Source organism: Melanaphis sacchari, unplaced genomic scaffold, assembly GCF_002803265.2.
Source record: "Melanaphis sacchari strain LSU unplaced genomic scaffold, SCAv2.0 Contig20_pilon_pilon, whole genome shotgun sequence".
In the NCBI taxonomy this organism is placed as follows: Eukaryota; Metazoa; Arthropoda; class Insecta; order Hemiptera; family Aphididae; genus Melanaphis; species Melanaphis sacchari.
Genome location: NW_020271042.1, coordinates 1,774,310 through 1,794,459, shown reverse-complemented (window position 1 = coordinate 1,794,459; position 20,150 = coordinate 1,774,310). Strand labels below are relative to the sequence as shown.

The 20,150-nt window shown below is 22.5% G+C and overlaps 1 protein-coding gene across 2 annotated transcripts in view; it reads right to left on the bottom strand.

Annotated features, from left to right (window-relative positions):
- LOC112593769 (vacuolar protein sorting-associated protein 13) overlaps window positions 1–19,808 on the bottom strand; it is a 30,360-nt gene extending 10,552 nt beyond the window's left edge. The window contains exons 1-41 of one of the 2 annotated variants that reach the window (XM_025338310.1): window positions 19,657–19,808; window positions 19,419–19,574; window positions 17,667–17,753; window positions 17,384–17,584; window positions 16,478–16,713; window positions 14,120–14,258; window positions 13,913–14,032; window positions 13,706–13,832; window positions 12,725–12,959; window positions 12,251–12,365; window positions 11,936–12,185; window positions 11,552–11,866; window positions 11,275–11,427; window positions 11,027–11,207; window positions 10,767–10,953; window positions 10,190–10,272; window positions 9,942–10,095; window positions 9,608–9,843; window positions 9,263–9,548; window positions 8,969–9,192; window positions 8,626–8,784; window positions 8,378–8,500; window positions 8,146–8,315; window positions 7,925–8,078; window positions 7,726–7,855; window positions 7,526–7,650; window positions 4,340–4,598; window positions 4,135–4,274; window positions 3,926–4,057; window positions 3,741–3,866; window positions 3,559–3,661; window positions 3,341–3,490; window positions 3,095–3,282; window positions 2,062–2,199; window positions 1,920–2,003; window positions 1,664–1,846; window positions 1,457–1,603; window positions 1,216–1,386; window positions 1,002–1,153; window positions 829–946; window positions 547–771 (exon numbers count right to left, since the gene is read on the bottom strand). In XM_025338310.1, coding sequence (XP_025194095.1) covers window positions 547–771; window positions 829–946; window positions 1,002–1,153; window positions 1,216–1,386; window positions 1,457–1,603; window positions 1,664–1,846; window positions 1,920–2,003; window positions 2,062–2,199; window positions 3,095–3,282; window positions 3,341–3,490; window positions 3,559–3,661; window positions 3,741–3,866; window positions 3,926–4,057; window positions 4,135–4,274; window positions 4,340–4,598; window positions 7,526–7,650; window positions 7,726–7,855; window positions 7,925–8,078; window positions 8,146–8,315; window positions 8,378–8,500; window positions 8,626–8,784; window positions 8,969–9,192; window positions 9,263–9,548; window positions 9,608–9,843; window positions 9,942–10,095; window positions 10,190–10,272; window positions 10,767–10,953; window positions 11,027–11,207; window positions 11,275–11,427; window positions 11,552–11,866; window positions 11,936–12,185; window positions 12,251–12,365; window positions 12,725–12,959; window positions 13,706–13,832; window positions 13,913–14,032; window positions 14,120–14,258; window positions 16,478–16,713; window positions 17,384–17,584; window positions 17,667–17,753; window positions 19,419–19,518 — 6,606 coding nt within the window. In that variant the 5' untranslated portion in view covers window positions 19,519–19,574; window positions 19,657–19,808. Of the gene's footprint in view, window positions 1–546; window positions 772–828; window positions 947–1,001; window positions 1,154–1,215; window positions 1,387–1,456; window positions 1,604–1,663; window positions 1,847–1,919; window positions 2,004–2,061; window positions 2,200–3,094; window positions 3,283–3,340; window positions 3,491–3,558; window positions 3,662–3,740; window positions 3,867–3,925; window positions 4,058–4,134; window positions 4,275–4,339; window positions 4,599–7,525; window positions 7,651–7,725; window positions 7,856–7,924; window positions 8,079–8,145; window positions 8,316–8,377; window positions 8,501–8,625; window positions 8,785–8,968; window positions 9,193–9,262; window positions 9,549–9,607; window positions 9,844–9,941; window positions 10,096–10,189; window positions 10,273–10,766; window positions 10,954–11,026; window positions 11,208–11,274; window positions 11,428–11,551; window positions 11,867–11,935; window positions 12,186–12,250; window positions 12,366–12,724; window positions 12,960–13,705; window positions 13,833–13,912; window positions 14,033–14,119; window positions 14,259–16,477; window positions 16,714–17,383; window positions 17,585–17,666; window positions 17,754–19,418; window positions 19,575–19,656 lie in introns of those variants that run through there. The other variant, XM_025338311.1, reaches the window with a different exon arrangement.
- Between the last annotated feature and the right edge of the window lie 342 nt (window positions 19,809–20,150).

Below are 20,150 nucleotides of genomic sequence, written 5' to 3'. Positions count from 1 at the left end.
TATGCAATAAAAAAATTACCTTAAATAAAGCTAAATATACAAAAAAAGGAAATCAACAAAATCAGCAGATAACAAAAATTAAAATCAAATAACTAATATGAAATTATCGTAATAATATTATATTAAACCTATGTATTATTATCGCTATAACTGTACGGTGTTACATCAGTGTAATCGATCTATTTACTTAATCTATACCTACCTACATTTACAATTTAGTATTTACTTGATAATTTGATTCACAAAAATCTAAAAACATATATTGCTAAAATACAATTTCATAAAATATGACCAATTTTGATTAAAAAACAGATAAAAATGTAAAAAAAAGTCTCAATAAGTCCTAAAAGGCATTAAAAACTAAAAAATTGCAAAATATGCAAAAAAAGCAAAACAAAGTTTTTAATTTGAGTTCTCTGTATCATGAAACACATTTTTAGCTTACTCTGCTATTTTTTTAAGCATTTCATAAGAAATTTTCTTTACAATACCTAGATTAATTAAACTTATTTAACTGCTTATTCAAAACCATACTATCGTAAATACCTGCAGTGTAAGACAAGAATAGCCAATTTCTACAATTGGTAAATTTATTTTTTCTCCAGGAGCCAATGTTTTTAAATCAGAATCGCCTTGCATTAAACAATCCAAATTTACTGGTAGAGCATTGACTAATATAACTGTAGGATATAAATGAATATTATAGCAATTACTAGACATCACAAATCGATCAGTGTGCTCAAAGTATATATGTTCCATATTTCCTAATAACTAATAACAAAAACAAAATATTTATGATATTCCAAACAATTTTATCAATGACTTTACTTGTATAAAAAATGGATCTCTGTCCTCGACTTGATTTGGTGGACACTGTAGCATTGCACGTAATTTCATAACTGGTTGAATATCTTTCCAAATAAAAGATTTAACGCATATTTGATATCTAAATATTAGAGTATTATTAAAATTGTCAAAAACTTAATTATAGATTAATTTACTTTTCTGGACAAAATAATATTTCTTTTGTTTGTGAATAAATTGAATGAACGGGTAAATTGAATGGTTTGTTAGGTTTTGCTTTACCGATCATTTTTAATTTCCCTTGTTTCTTATAATAAAGAAATATACTCTCATTAAAGTGATTATAAATCTATGTCAATAAAATGGTAATTATTAAAATAATCAAATCTTATATTATAAATACAATATTACTTGTACAACACTTCGCAATGTTACAACCATGCTACCATCAATTACTTGAGTGTCAGTTACTAATCCCCATGGTTCATTTACAGTACTCAGTTTATGTTTAATATTAAAATATCTTTTGTCAGCCTTTATTAATGGCAAGCTAAATTCTGTAACATTATTATTTTCCTGAATCTAAAAAAAAAAAATTATGATTTTAAAGCTTTTTTCTCAAACTATACTAGTTAAAATGATTTATTCCAACCTTAATTTTTAGAGATCTTTCAGTTATTCTATTCTGACGTAAATAATCTGACACAGAGTCATCATTTTTGAGACAAAGACTAATCTGTTCTCGATCTTTTAAAATGGTATTATCAGCAACTTCTTCGACTTCATTTACATTGTACAACTATAATTTAAAAAAATTAAATAATTAAATAATATAATTATTTTTTTAATCAATTATTACTTTGAATGGTGTATTCGATATCATGATAATTATATCAAATCCAAGATTATTTTGTACAACATATGGAGCTGCTTCAATTCTTTTTGAAAGTGGTATTTCTGTTGTAATTGCTTCATTAAACGCTTTACCTAAGCTTGTTAAAACTTCTAAAGCAGTTTTCGTCATTGTTATTTCAATAGTTTCCTGAAATTAAAATAACAACAAAATTAATGTCTTACATACTCGTGTTATTAATATATTAATTAAAAAATCATACATATGATATCAAAGAAATTTTCATTGTTGGTTTTCTTTGAAATACTTCTTCTTGAGGACTTAAACTTTGGTCAAAAGTCTCCAACTAAAATAATAATTAAATTTTAAATATTAATTGAAATTATTTAGTTTAAATTGTTTACCTTAAGCTCAAGTAACCACGGTTTATATTTAGTACCAATAGCAGATTCAACTTCAACAGGCTCAATAAATGGCTCCCAAAGAGCTAATCGGCTGTTATAATAATTCATTTGCATTGTTAACTCTCCTGCTACAGATAACTAAAAATAAAATATTAAAATTTTGGAGAAAAAAAAAAATAAAAAAATTGAATACTTTTAAATTAATTATCAAAATCATTTAACAATTTATGCATACATTTTGAGAAGATAAAGAAGAATTTGTTTAATTTTTATTTATTTTTTTTTTCAAAAATCAATTTTTGCTTAGTTATTTTTGTATATAGTTAAAACTTATTGTTTATAAATGTTTAACATAGAATATACTCCACAGAAAATATTTTTGAACTTTGGAATATTACAATACCTAAATATTCCAAAATTTAAATGTTGAATGTAATTATATAAAAAATAATTTCTAATCTCTTAATAACTCTTAAAAAGTGAAACTTGAGCCCTTTTAATTAGTCAACAAATATTCAAATTTACAACTTAATCTCCACATATACTGTAATAAAGCTGTTTAAATGCATTATTTTCTGCAACTCTGCAATAACTACTAGCCAGATTTAAAAAAATTATATTTGTATTTATTATCCAATTTTTGAGTGAGATTATAGACTCTTTAATAAAATGCTAAGATTTTTAAGAACCAAGTTTAAAAAAAAAAAGTTTAGAAGAGCACTAAGCAAAAACTAAGTAATAGTGTGAATAGATGATACAATGTGGTGGGTTGCAAATCAAAAATTTCCACAGTGTTAATTTAATGATAAAATAAGTTTTTTAAAGTTATACGTAAGAGATGGCCTTTTTTTACAGGTAATAAAGTGCACAGCTATATTTTTTTTTTTTTATAGTTTTAATATAGAAATATAATAAAATATCAAAATTATATTTTATTAAATTTATTCATTCTAGTTAGTTTTTAAACAGTTAAACTTATAATATAATAGCAATGGTTAAATTAATAAATTCATTAATAGTATTATAATGTTACCTTAGAACTCCAATTATTAACTGACCCATTAAATGTACACTCTGTTAATAACATTGGCATTGTTTTGGTTCCAATTCCTGCTTCAATGGTAAAAACTATTGAAGGAATAGAAATTATACAAACTTCACTTTTCTTTAAAACGGATAACACATCATCTTTGTCTATATTACTAGCTTCCACACCTAATTCTGAAATATTTGAATAATATCAGTAATCAATTTTTAATCATTTTAATACACTACTAACCAGTTTTTAAAAACCAGAATTCTGTATCATCAAACATAGTTTTATTCCATAAATCTTCATATTTTTGTTCATCGTATTTGAGTTCTTCAGTTAAATTTTCTTTTTTTTCTGTCAAGCTTTGGTTGATACGGTTTAACATTTCAATATTGGCTAAGAAAAATAATGTAATTTAAAAAACTATAAAAGTTAAAATAAATAGCTAAATTGAAAATAATTACCTGGTGTAACTGATATTATCAAGGGAGTCATTGTTACATCAATATTAAAGCAAGTATCATCAGGTGTTGAACCAATCACGTTTATAGTAACTGGTCTTAATATCTATTTAATATAAATATTATATATAAAAATGAAAATTAATGTTAACATATTAATAAAAACACGAATAATAAATATTAACTTGATTCATTGTATCTTTCCTTCTCATAGGATTATAGCAACAAGAATATATTTGCAAATCTTTAATTTCTCCATTTATAGTTTGACGAGTTGGGGTAGACATGCGTAATTTCAATGTGGCTTCAGTCTAGAATTCATTTAAGGTAGTTATTAAATTATTTAACTAATTATTGTTAATAATATTACATTCATAATAATTGCATTTGTATTGATGTCATCTAAACTTTCTACTAATATGATATCAGGTTTTTCTAATTGTACTTTTAACAAAAGTGTTTTATTGTTTTCTTTTTGTTCCATTATATTTGATTTTTCTTTCTGCAATATATTAGAAAAATAAAGAATTTACAAAATTTATATTATTTATAATATTGTTTATTTTATTTTATTACTACCATCATATTTTGTTTGACATTTTTTGTCACATAATTTGTTGCTAAATCTTGATTTTGAGATGGCAATATAAAGAAATTCAGTAAGTACTGAATATATTCCACATTAAATATTAGATTAAAACTAAATATTTTCAACTGAACTATAATACAAAGAAGTTTTAGAAAATTGGTAATTTTAAAGGGAGTTTCGAATAATAAAAATTACCATCAGATCCAGCAAGGGTTTGTTTATACTTCATATCAATAGTGTTTTTCAAACTTTCATTTTCTAGATTACTTTTCTTTCTCTCCATATAACGAACTACTTTATTTCCTGGAGATTTATTAACTCGTGTATCATCTAAAGTTACATCTAACAAATATAATGTCAAAGCTAATGAAAGATCTGTCTGCATTGATCCATCCATAGTTAATGTGGAAAACATAAATTGCCCCATACTATTATTCTTTATTTGCAAACCATTCTATAAACAAAATAATAACAATACATTATCAACATTTATATTAAATTAATAATCATACTAACTTATTTTTTTGATATTTAGAATTTTTTGCCTAGAAATATTTGTTAAAGGTATATAAAATAATACAAAGAAAACGTACATGGAGTTCCAATTAGTCATATTATTTAAACATTATTTTGATAATGATAATTTATAATTTATAAATTAATTTTTTTAAATTTAATTTTGTTAGGTTTTTTAACTTAGAAACCAAACATAATTAGGAATATTAAAATATGTATTATAAATTAGGATTCTTATATTTAAAATAAAAACTAAATTTTTTATTAAGTAGGTATTTAATAAAATAAATGTTAAACCTTTGATAATAATAATAATTTTTTTTTAGTATTTGTTTGCTTTGATAGTTGTCATTTTTCAATAGTAATAAAATAATTACTGCTGTTAATAAAAAGTATTATAAGTGCTGAATAGATAATTGATAGGTTTAAGGTAAAATTTGTTATAATTATTATAATATTATTGGAGTAATTTGCATTTTGATATTTATATATTATTTAGTGCTAGTAATTTTTGGGAGGCTTTTGATGAAAAATTTGACTTAACTAACTGATAGATTTCTACTCAATACTCATAATTATAATTTCCAATAATAATAATCATTATTGTAATTGTTATAATAGTGTTTTATGTGTAATAAAAGATATTAATCAGTAGGGTCCGTATTTTTATGCATCAAATAATTATGCACAAAGAAAATTAAAAAATATACAAAATAAAATTCTTCATTGCTCAGAAAAACTTAACATTTTGATGATAATAAAAGAAATAATTACAGAAGTAAAAATACAATTCAAATTATAACCAAAATATAACTCCCAATTATTATTTTTAACTGATAAAATATATTATCATATTTATATAAATGTAAAAATAAAAACAAAAACGTAATATTCATTTTAGAACAAATACCAACAAAAAATTGGATTTTCAAATTAGAAACTTCTGCAATTGTCACAAAACATAGATTAATACTTTAAAAAAATGTCTACGTCATAAGACACTATAGGTGCATATATTTGATGTTATTTTATGATAGGAATTAGTGTACAAAATAGCTATTATAAGAGGTTAAACCAACTACTTCTGAACAAAATTTAAAATAATTTTGATTTACTATCATAAAATATAAACTTTTAAGCGAATACATAGAAATGTGCAATTTATAATCATTTTTACTTAAATATGCAAAATAAAAAGTTGATCACAGAATCTACACATATTGAAACATCGAAATTGTTAACCAAAATTATTTCAAGAGAATTGTAGAAAAATATGTACAAAAATTCGAGCCCTATTAATCAGTAATCACATAGAAATTCTATTATTTTGTTATAAGACTTAACATTTTTATAAATAGTTTTTTTTTTAATTATACCAGCAGTAAACTAGCATTTTGCAGGGTACCATTTCATACCAATCGTTTAAACTTTAAATACTTAAACTCATAAACTACTAGTCTGAAATTTGATTTTAAAACATCTAAGTACTCCAAAAAATATTCTGTTTTGTAATAGGGAATTAAAAATATATATTATCATAAAAAAAGCAAAAACTTAAAAAAAGTTGTTTGTTTTTTAACAATTTAAAACTATGTAAAGAAAAAAAATATTAAATAATAAAACATGTTCAATGAAATACTCATCTAGTATAAAAGATTCTAATTATGGATAGAGAAATGAAATATTTTGAATAAACCCCTTAGCTCAAAAAAAAAAAAAAATTAAATTCTGGATAAGTGACTGTTGGCAGGCATTCATTTGAATGATATTAATGAAGTTACAATAAATATTTTAAAATGTCTAGATCAGTGTTTCCCAACCGGTAGTCCGTGGGCCAGTCATAGGTGGTCCGCGGTACCTTTCTTCGTTTTCTATTAAAAACTATTTATTTTTTTTAACAGCGAAAAATATTTTATTTTACTGTAATATACGGTTATCTTATCGTTGTTTCTGCCGACGACCGATAAGTATTTTCTACTTTTATAAGTGTCTCTGATACCTATCAGAGTAATAAATTATACTATTATTGCGACCGATTATGATCATGTCAATTTCAAACATCGTTGCTTATATATTTATACTTTATAAATACCGACAAATAACTGTTATGGATATTGATTCAGTATGCGCTCGTTATTCGTTTGATTACCACACAGTACATTTTGAAAATTAACATAACATTTTTTGATAAATTTTGTGTATTCTTGTTAATGAGCAAAAAAAAAAAAAAGAAGGTCTTCCTAGTTTGCATAAAATTGAGGTGGTCTGCGACCTATAAAATATTGTTGAAGTGATTCGTGGTGGTAAAAAGGTTGGGAAACACTGGTCTAGATAGTCAATGCTTTTAACACATTCACTGCGGGATGACGCCTTAAGACACCATTTCGATTATTCTCATGTATGAATAATGCCTTAAGATGTTATTTATACATTTATTTTCAATTAGTTTTAATTTGGCATCGAAGTATATGTATACAAAATTGAGCTGTAGTGAACGTGTTAATATATTAAACAATTTAGAAAGAAATTAATTTATAGCGTTGAACATAGTTCAACAAACAATTTGAAATTTAAAAGAACAAAATAAAATATGTTTTAAAAGTGTGATTAGTAATAAACACTTCAAATTTTATAATACTATTAAATGTAACCTAACTTATCAACTATGTCAAGTACCTACTGAACAAAAAATATGTTTGATTTGGTATGACTAGTGACAATTATGATCTAAAATAAAATAATCTGTTAATTTCTAAATTGTTTAAGAATTACAAAATTACAATAATTAAATTGTAAATTAGACAATACAAATCTCAGTTTTAAATATAAACAAAAAAGGTCTAATTAAATTAATTTATCAATTACCTTATCAGGACCTTCTTTAAATAGCTCTAAAATAATATTTTTTACAGAAAATTCAAATTTAGCTAATGTTCTGATTTCTTGAGATTGGGATGTGTTTTTTTCAACATCAACAATAACTTCGATTTCTAATAAAATAAAAATATATGAGATATTTCAATTTACAAAATTCATTATAGAGGTTTTCAATATATACAACAAACCATTTGAATTATTTTGTGATGTGTTCAAATATAGTTGATTATTTGAAGGAATCAAGTCATCTTTTCCTTCACTTAGATTTTCATTTAATACTTTCATTATTAAAATATAATCAATATGACTAACAGTTACCTATAATAATTAAAATTAAACATTAAGTAAATAGCTGTATGTAAAATATTTTAAAATTATTAACTTTACTTTGATAGAATCAAATTTAGCCACCAGATCAAAATCTGGATGATCGGTATACCATGCTGATGATAAATTTCGTTTCACAATTAAAGAAAATGTAATAGGTTGTAATAACAGACAGTCAAACACAAAATATTTAATACCATCATTCAATTTTACTCTGAAAATAATAAATTAAAAACATAAAATATTATGCCTATATATTTCAAACTTATAAATAATCAAACCTGGATACTTTAAGATCTTGTAAATTTAAATTTAGTTGATCAATAATTGCTGGAATATGATCAGTTCCTTTTTGAATAACCAAAAATGAATTTGTAATAGATAAATATCCAAAATCAAAGCATAATGCTTCCAAACTAAAAGAGTTTTGTGGTACTATAATGACTGGAGCCTTAAATCAAAATATAATTAATTTTATTAAAAAAAATAGAAAATTTAACAATAAATACACACTTTCAGATTAATATCAAGAGCAATTCGGGTAGCAGATTTCACATTCATTTTAGCAGAAGCTACAGCAGCAGCACCTGCTTCATAAACAGCAGCTTTTCCAGCTTGGAAATGATTTATAAAGCTCTACGAATAAAAATATAATAAATAAATTTTAATATACTACTTCATATAGTTACTTTAATTACTTGAAAATTTTAATTGTTTACATATTTATAATGGATAATTAATCAAGAGTAAATAATACTTACTAATAATTTGGTCATAAAACGATTTAAAAATACACATTTTATACATCCTGATGAAATCGACATAAAAATTTCTGGTGAGTCATAATCAACTAGATATTGTTCGTTATACATTATCATTTGAAATTTTAAAGCTTCATCATTTTCAGCAACATGAATAATCTAAATGTATAAAAGTCAACAGGTTTATAAATTATTATACTAAAAAAATAAAATAGTAATTTTTTTTTAAGTTCAGATGAAATTATGGTAGTTTATAAGTTTTTTCATCCTATGTAAATTTTATTAAATAAATGATATTTAACAAGACTGATTATTAAAATAATTTAAAAAATTTATTACTTACGTGTTTATAAATTGTATCGGATGATGGATCAAAAACACTAATATTTTGTAGTTTAGCATCAATCTGAATATCAGATTTTTTTATTGAAACACATGATTCAAGTTTAGTAATAAGCATATGAGCTAAATCTTCGGCTTCAGATACAATTATAAGTTGTATTTCACCTATTTTAGCTACTAGTTTTAAATCTTTGATGTCTTTGTCCTCTATTAACTTTTTGTTCACTAAATATATATTTTTAAATAAATAATAAGCAGCAATAATCAATATTTGATTTAATCATATTATACATACATTGTTGAACTTTACTTGCAGCAGATTCTTCAAGAATAGTTGACAATGTATTAGAAACTAAATGCATTCTTTTAAGTTTGGTAGGTTTTTGAACTTGCAATGGAGATTCTGAGTTATAATTATACTGTTTTTGCATGTTTGTTATATTAGTACTAACATTGTTCATCCAATCAAAAAAGTAAAGTAATGCATCTCTATTAGCTGTTGCTAATAACTTAGTGAAGTTTAATTCAAGGAGTTGCAATACGCTATCATTAGTATAAAACTCTGGAGAGTTTTTATCCACCTACAAAAATAGATTGGGTTATTTTTTAAATAATTATCAAATATTAAGTATATACTAACTAGAGTATACTTCATAAGTAATAGATACTGATTTTCATCTTCATTTGGTGTATCTACTAAAGGTATAATAGTTTCTTTATAATATTGAGCTAAAAATAGTCTCCCCAATTTCAAAGCAATATTCGTATTAAATGATTGCTGAGTTAATGACAGTTCTAGGGTAAGTAAATTAAAGTCTAATAGTGGACTTAACCAAGAGCCTTTGTCATCATAAGATAATACTTTAATTGATAAACCTAGAATTTTAGAAAAACAAGAAAAACAAACATACATTTAATATCAACTTAAACTAATAAATCAATATAATTAATTATATATTGTGTATTAATCTCACGTTTAAGAACTAATTTAACATCTAATGATGTAAATTGCACATTTAAATCTGAAGATTTTTCCGCTTCTTTTCTTTGGCTAGTTAAATTTCTGGTCATATTAAATGAATCAATTTTTTGACGTAATGACATTGCTGAACCAAGTACATCAAAATCCTTAAAAAAAATTATTATTTATAATTTATATAAAAAAATAAAATGCTATAATCTTGACATTATAAAAATGAGAATAATTTATTAAAACACTTACATGAGGATCATTATCAAATTCTTTGGCTTTCTTTGGTAAAGGAACACTTAAAAATACTGACAACGCATCCAAAATTCGATTTTCTATTACAAAATAAAATAACATCAATAATAATACAATATAATTAAACATAACTAATAACTATATAAGATATTATTAAACAGTAAATATTTAACATTGAATAAATTATCAATTCATAAAAACACATTTTTAGATCATTTAACTTCAATGAACATCTTAATAGATTTATTATTCACGATCATTTTAAAAATTACTCCTGACTACAAAATAAAATTCAGTTGTATCTAACTTCATTTTAACTAAGGAGTTATTTGCACAAATTGCATATAATATTTTATAAAATAGTAATTTATACTTAATGAAATGTGGTGACTATGTAATTATTAATACCACTAATTTAAAAATAATAATGGTTAATATTAATTAATTAATTGATTGATGAGCCATAAGCTAGATAAAATAATATAAACTTCATAATTAAATATTTAAAATTGTTTATAGTATCTTTAAATAATAAAATGTAAAAACTATAAAATAATATTAATTCTAAATTTACCTGCAATTTTTATATCAATAGCTGGAAGCTCTCCAGTCACTTTAAGTAATGGCAAACGAGGATCATCAGTTATTAAACATTTTTCAAATTGAATGGATAGAGTAGTTGGCTTCAGAATATAAAGTTCATTTTGAAATGATTCATTAAATTTATTTTTCCACTTCTCACCTTTATTAGCAATTAATATCTAAAAATGAATAGTAATTATTATTATTATTATTATCATTACACACATATTTATTTTTAGTATTATCACATACTTGAGCATTTTCTAATTCAATGTAATAGCGATCATAGCTACGACTAACAATTTCTTGTAAGACTTCAGATTGTGATGCTCCCATTTTATGCATTGAATGAATACTTACTAAATTGTCTGTAGTTTGTGGTTTAGACTTTATTCTTAAGCAACCTAAATTAAAAACTAATAAAGATTGGTTTCTGTAAGAAAGAAAATTATGTTAATTTATATTTGCTTATTTTTAATATTTTAAAATAATTTTATTACTTTTTGTAAAAACCGCCATGAGGTATAACAATATAAGATGGCATCATTTCAATCTTTAATTCAAGTCTTTTATGTTCCTCTATGATATGTTGCATACCTAAGGCAGATTTTTCTTTGATTTCAGCTAGTTTTGTACCAGCTGCTGCTTGTAATCTTAGTAATTAGAAAAAAATCATATTTTATATAACCATAAATTTAAATTTAAACATAAATCATCTTACTTATTTTGTTATAAACTATTGAATTATTAAGGACACAAAATGTATACTTGACTTACTGTGTTGTAACATTTGATTGTTGTGTTGTGAATATATTCATAATTTTAATTATAGTTTGAGCATCATACACCATTTTTAAAGGTCTGAATGATAATATTACTCTACTATCACAATTTTGATCAAGAGGATTTGTTTCAAACAATAAGCTGAATAAATACTTTTGTCTATCAAAGCTATCTTGATCAAAGTCTTGAATACATGCTAAATCTTGAGCACTTTTGTATTGATCAAATGATTTAGAGATAATCAGTTTTGGTATTGTATTTAATTGTTGCAAACCTAATACTGATAATGTTTCACCAGAAGCTTCAATTCTGAAATACATATTATGTAATGTAATTAAATGAAAATAATAGTACATAAATATATATGTATTGCAATACTTTATAGCATTTGCTGTTAATCTTCTTTGAAGTTCCAAAGAAAATTCTTTAAAGCAGACAGTTAACACTTTTTGTGTAGATATAAATTCTTCATCAAAAACAGATATTTCTAATTTATGTAAACAAAATTTAAAAGTTGTGTCTATAAATGTTTCGGGATAGATTGTTGTAGCTGAACTTTCTTGGTAACCTATTGCTTTATATAACTTTTCTTTTTCACTTGCATTCATAACTTCTTCAAATTGCTTGACTAACATACAAAAATAAGTCAAAATAAGATAAGACTATAAGACTTATATTAAAATCATAAATTACTTATATCTTTTTCTTTTTCTTTATCATTTTCATTTTTGGAACGCCAAAAACTAAACCAGCCACGTTCTGATTCTACTTTTTTTATTTCTTCTTGAATTTTTCCTTCTCTTTCCACCTATTAATACGGATACACTTATAAATATAGACTAAATTAAAGAAGATACATATATTTACTCATTATTAATGACAATTTTAATAATAATGTTTATTTTTACAAGCTAAAAATTAAAAATTGTATATATTATACATATAAAGACTTAAACTATATGTTTATGTAGGTAATTACTTATTTTTCGAAGGAGAAAAAAATATAATTTTTAAAAATACTACATAAGTAAAGAATAATTAATAACATTACATTCAAATATTCAAAATTATGTTTTAAGTAAAAGAATAAGAGAAAGAAGAAGATATGTATTAAAATAATATTAAAATTACTAACATTTAATTAAAACATGTACTCAAAATTCTTACCATATTTTCTACTTTTTGTCTGGTCAAAATAATATTCATCACATCTAAATGATTTTCCAATTCAGATAATCTATTTAATGTTGTGGTTGATGGTTTTTTTGATTCCAGTTTTTGTCTATAAAGAATACTATACTCTTTAACTAATTTCCTATGAGAACTCATATGCATCCAATCCCAATTTCTATGTATTCTTCTCACATCTTCTTCCAATACACATTTATATGCAAACTTCCACCTAAATTTAATAAAAAACAAACAGTTAAATGAATTAAAATAGTATTTAAATTTTGTATAAAAATTTTAATTTAATTTATTGAAATACATTATCAATATAATACCATATTAAATTTAAATAAGAATATTATGAATAAAAAAAAATATTATCTTGAATCAATATTTAAACTTTATAGTAGTCAACACTTACAATACTGTCATAATAAACCTTTAAAACCTCTAAAGCAAGTAGAGAAAGTATTTAATATTTCAATTTGAAATTAATGTTTATATTAGTTATAAAACTAAAAAATATTTATATATTATGCAAAACATAAATCTTTATAGAATTCGATTAACTTTAGAATTAATTTAATATTAAAATGGCACAGTTTTGAATTGCAAGACTTATCATATAATCATTATTTTAAAATAAATTTAAAAATAATTATGATATAAATAAAAAATATAATAAACATGAATCTTATAATAAGTATTGTTATAATAAAATATTTTCAACAAAACCATATATACCAGGTGATTCATTTATTAATAAGCACCTATTATTTTAAAAACATTGTTTTAAAATGATTTAATGTTAAGTAAAAGTTTTTTCAAAAATTTCAATAAGTTTTATTTGATACAAAAAAAAAAAAAAATGTATATAAAACACAAAAACGTACAATTTGTGGGTTTATTTTTAATGAAAATTACTTTTAATAATTTGCACACTAAATAATAGATATTATCAATAATTATTGTAATTACCATTCTTTATAGTTTCCTTTATATTCTTTAAGTAATGGTCTATATTTCCTATAAGGCATTGCTTTAGTTAAACGATCTAAAGATTCAGCAGCCATAATTAAATGTTGATATTGAGTTTTACTAATTCCTAAGACATAAAATAATACTGTGTTAATAATAATTATTTCAAATAAAAATGTATAGTATTTCTATAAATATAGTATTTACTTAGGTTTAAACTTTCCATGTCAATAAAAATAGAATATTTTGGTATTGTAAAATCACTACCATCTAATTCTGGTTTTGGATTCATTTTCATTTTAGCTTTAGCATTAATTGGACCCAATACTAAAATAAATAAGTAATATATTTCATTACTAATTAGTAATTATACAGCTATTACAGCTATAAATAAATACTTAAATTACAACTTACAATATTCATAACCATCAGGGAGAACATCTTTCTTTGGTATTCCATTTATGAAAGAATCATTGTATGTTTCCTTTGGTTGTTCAGTGAATAAATTACCTTTAGAATTCCAATAAACAGCATATCCTTCCATAGATATTATCTAAGTAAATACCGTTTAAAAAATTAATAAAACTACAGAATTGAGGAGAAACTACAATAAAAATTGATCTTAACTAGCAATCATAAGATTTTGTCAACAATAACAACTTAATATAACCAATACAAAGTTTTGGTACCTAATAAATGATAATTGTATAGTAATTATACATATATAAACATGTATAATATTAACTTACTATGAACATTGAATTATAGGGATACATTACGCCAATGGATAAAGTTGTGGACATTATTAAAAATGTATTAGATAATTTAAAAAAAAAAACATATCTGTCTTGTAATGGCTTAAAATTATAAACTTACATTTAATAGATCATGTGTAGTTTCACTAGTTTCATTATAAGAGTAAATAAATCTATTGTAAAATTTAAAGTTTAAATTATCTTTTTTTTTTTAACTTTACAAATTTAAATCTCACTTTTAAGTTGAAATATCAAAAACATATTTTAGCAAACAAAGATAATGTTATTAAATTTTATAATAAGTCATTAACTTAAATATAAAAACAATGAAACTTATTAAACATTATATTACATTTTATAATATAAATACACATAGTATATTTGTTATATTAAGCATTTGTAAGTTGGAGACAACAAATGTGAGTTCCACATACTTTAAATAATAAAAATAAATTTGAAAATAAAGATCAATTTAGTGAAGTTTTTAGACTTTGCCAAAGCCTATGTATATTAATTTTTATACATACTGCTTAGCTTTGGAATAAATAGTTCAAACTTAAACTGGTTTAAAAGTTGCTTACATTATAGGAAACAAACAGTGAAAATTAATGAAATAAATAGGAGTTTGTGTCTATTAAATATGATATACCACAAAGTAGTATTTGAGACCAATTATTTTTATTCTATCTATTATTGAAATCTTTGATATCAGTATTAATGAATCTATAGTTTTGTATGCTGATGATATGTGTTTACTTTTTCACATAAGTCCTGGGGTGAAGTATATTAAAAGGTTTAAATATGCAAAAAACTGTATTTATGCCGTTTTCAAATAATAAATATGTTTTTATCTATAACACTATTTCAATACAAAGTTGCGATATAAATAAAATTTGTAATTCACAAATTTTTAAAAACATTAAAAAGGTTGAAAATCTAGATACTCAAGAGTAATTTTTAATATTAATTTAAGATGGAATTTACATATTAATAACCTATTAGGTAAGCTAAGTTTTATAACTTACAGGTTGGTCAAAATTAAAAATATAGTTCCATAACATACAATAAGAATAATTTACTATGCACTATATCAATCAAACTTCCAACATGGTATATTAGTATGAGGTGACCTTCATAATAATATATTTAATTTAATTTAATAATAGTTAACAAAAATAATATTGTCAGAATTTGATTAAACAAAAGTACTCTTAAAAGATCTACAAATAGAAATAACAGAGAATTTTGGATTTTACCAGTAAGATAAACATAAAAAAAAAATTGTTATTTTATATTTATTAAAGAATTTTTAAATAGATAATCATTAATCAAACTTTAGAATTTATAAATTATGATTTTCAAGTTTAATATGCCAATAAATCTTTTGTAGATTATTTGGGACCAACTTTCTTTATTTCTATACTTATTGAATTTTTCAAAAAAAACTTATTTTATTTTTTTATTATTTGTCATGCTATATTAATGTTTAAATTTAATTAACTATTGTAATATTTATACAAATAATATCTATATATTCAACAAAAGCTGCAAAGCTTAAAGGTGATAGATCAATCAAAATTTTAATTAAATAATATCCAATTTTGTAATATTATATGTTAATTTTCTTGTTAAAAGAAAAGAAGATTTTGTTTAGTTTTTATTAAATAGAACATTTAAACTTCTTTAAGAATTAAAAATTAACTTTCTAAACACCCACTGTTATCAGAAGTAAAATAACCCTACTAATTACAGAATTTAATGCTTCATTTTTTAAAATCTAATAATAACTACTTAGGAGTACATTTTTCTTTTATAAATATAATTTGTATTTCATAATATATACCCTTCAATTCAAAAAAGAATCAAAGGTGTACCATTAGTTGAAGCCCAAAAGGTTAATACTTTAATACCTACATCATAAAATAATTTAACATATATATAAATGTATAAAACATAACAGTAACAAAATACATACTATAATAATTTATTTCAATTTTACTTCTTAAAATGTATCTACCTTAAAGATCATTGCTAGTGGATCTTGACCTTTATCAATAAATCTATTCCAATTTGAATCAGTTGAATGAGATGTTATATCATATAGTGTACAACCAAAAGAAAATGGATTATTATGAAACGTTACTCGATCTTCATATCTAATATGAATTGTTTTAATATTGACTTGCACATTTCTGATAATCTGAGTAGCCAACTTTTCAACAAATGAATCTTTTACATTATCTTGATCCATTTCTAAAATATTATTTTACAATGATAATAAATTTATTAAATATTAATAAATAATTTTATGAACTATGAAATTTAATCATGCATACAACTCCATTGTAAAACTAAATAAATTTTAAAAAATGATTCATATTTTTTATAACAAAATGTTTTGATCTAAATGAGAGAATATTATAGAATAACAAAAAAAATAGTTGGTATGTATTTTTTTTTTTTTTTTTTGATATTTTTAAATTCTGCAAGAACAAATAAATAACATTCAATGCTGTATTTAATTATTATGCTTTATAATTTATAAACAAAATTGATATTGTTGAACATATTACATAAGTATTGAATACATATTCTAGGTTTTTCATAATTAGTTTAATGTTTCCCTTGATTAGTTTGAAAAGTACTAGGAATTATAAAATAAATTTAATACATTTATCACTTTACTGCAAAAGTGAAGAAATTAAGTTAATTTAGTTATATAGAAAATAGATGAAAAAAGAATAAAATATGTTTAAAATGTTAAAAATACCTATATAAATATTATGAAAAATTTAATTTTGCAATAAATTAACAAGTCAGTGAAATGTTTAAAAAAACAAAAAAACAATTTTCACAAATTATCATTTAATAGTATGTATGCATGAAAACTATATTTTTAAATTGATATAATAACTGCCCATACTATTTTTTTGTTGATCCAATAACTTAATATTTTCTATTCTTAAAATTTCATTTTGTTTTGCAGTTTGTTTATTTTTTTCTTCTTTTTCCGCATCATAAGTAACATCTTGTGTTGGAACAACAAGTAAAAAAAGACTGTCAATGGATGCTTCTACTGAACCACTATATAAATTTTTCCATGGTATTTTTAAAACCAATTTGCCTATATAACAAACAATAACACCAAAGTGTATAAGTAATAAATAAAAATAGAATTTATTATAATTAAAATCATTTAAGTTTACCTAGATGTCCATAAATAGTTCTGATTGGAAGATCTAAATTATCTAAGCATGTTTCTTTTAGTTTAAGATCTCTTAAAACAACATCTCCTATAACAAAAATGTATAATTATTTATTTTTTTTTTTTTTTATTGAACTTAAGCCTGGCAACTAGGGCCATTAGCTGTTTGTAAGGGTTACGTTGTAGGTTGGTACGGTAGGTTGTATTTTTATGATTGTTACGGTTGATAGCAAACACGTGTATGTGTGGCAAGGTTTTTAACCACTATGATCCCGAATGGTCACCCATCCGGGAGCTAGTAGCTATGGCCGTTACTTACTCTCAGTCGCATTCCGCGACTGGTAGCAGCCAACGCGCCACGCCAAGCCACAAAATTATTTATTATATCTGATAATATTCAAGGTATTAAAATAAAGATTAAAAGAATAATTGAGTTTGATCATAAAAACCATGAGCACATAATTAGGTTTAAAAAAAAAAAAAACCTTTTTAAAGATAAGATAAGTATTTAAGGAGAAAATAAAATTTAACAACATATAATAGGTTTTTATTAATAATATTTAACATAATCTAAAATGTTAAACATTCTTAAAAATTATCAATATATTTCAATTATTATGAAATGTGCTACTATTTACAACAACTATAATATAATAATATAGGTGTGACTGAAATGTTTACTAAATAAAGTAATAAACACAACATTCTTTTATTTTAAACTTATTTATTTAAGCATTCAGTGTTTTGTTTAGAAAACATTTTTAACTAACAACTTTAATCAAAACAAATTATCAATAAATTAACAAGTAAAATAAAAAACTTATTTTTAATAAATAAATAATTAACAATTATAATAAGCAGTTTTCATAAATTTTCAAATAAGTAAATATTATTTTATACACCTAATGAGGTATAACATATAAAGTTATCAATCGTTATTTGAGTATTGGTAAAATTAAGTTTAAATAATAAAATATTTTATTATTAAAACTATTACAATTCACTAACTGTAATAGTTTATAATCTAGTATAATATAAGCTTGATATTCATTTATTTATATGACACAGTTAAAATATATTAACAGCCAGTTACATTTTATACAAAATATATATATATGTATTTGTGTGTATATGTCAAATATATATATATATGTATATGTAAATATGTAAATTAGATATATATACAAATTTTAGTTTTAGATTTCAAGAATTTTAAATTAATTAAATTATTCATTAACGTTCAAATAATATTATAACTAATCATCAAAACTTGTTTAATACTAGGTACAAAATACAAATGTATTGAGCTATCTAACAATTAACATTACTATCATAAATAATAAAAAAATTATCATATACAAATATTCATTTACTAGAACAATATTTTTCATTCATAGAAATTATCAAAGTACCTTGAATTGTTAATGTGTAAATAAAAATACTTAACCCTAATAATAATATGTTATGAAAAATATCAGAAAAAAATCTTATATTTAAAATTATATAGATTAACTTTAAGAATGAGTGTAATAGCAATAGCACTTCAACTAAAACATTAAATTCATATAAAATATTAAACAAATAGGATTTTTTCACCTTTACTTTTTAACTTGTAAGAATAACTTGATAAAAATAAGTTACATCAAATTAGAACAGATAAAATAATAAAACTAGTCACAGAAAAGAAAAAATATTTTAAGGGCTGCACAAAAAAAAAAAAATTGTAGGTACTTAATACACTATTTATACTCACCGCCCCATATCCCAATATTCAGCTGAGAACTATCTAAATTTTCAACATATTCACCAATGAACCTGTTGAGTACATCAGCCACCAAAGATTCAAACACCATGATTGCTGATGAATTTTGAAATTATAGAATAAAATCAAATGTATAACATACTGTTGCTAAATAATAATAGAAAAATTGTATTTAAACATTCACATAATACAATAAACAACAAATAGGTAAAAAAATGATTTTACTTACATTAGAATCTTATAGAATGCAAATACATGTAAATTAAATAGAATATATATGTATATCTATAAATGCAAGTTTGATGACATAATCATTAAGATTAATCATAGAATTTTAGTTCACGCTTCTACCTTCTACAGTAAAGTCAGTATACTATTCTATTCGGTATTCACTATATAAATTAATAAAATAAGAGATAACGATTGATAAAAAAAAACAAGTTTTTATCAGTTATATAGTAACAATATTTAATAGCAATATTACCAACCTTAGTTTGAAATTGAGATTGAACACTACTTATAAAAATAATTTGTATCACTATAAAAGATAAAATCGCAAATTAAATAAAATAAATTAAAAATAGAAATGACAAATTAAATATTTAATCTGTAATAATAATTAATAATTATTAATTATATCATTTTAATGTATCAGTGATTCCTATGGTAGTAACTAGTAACACCACAGTAATATATAGAATAATATACATAAAAACTGTTTAT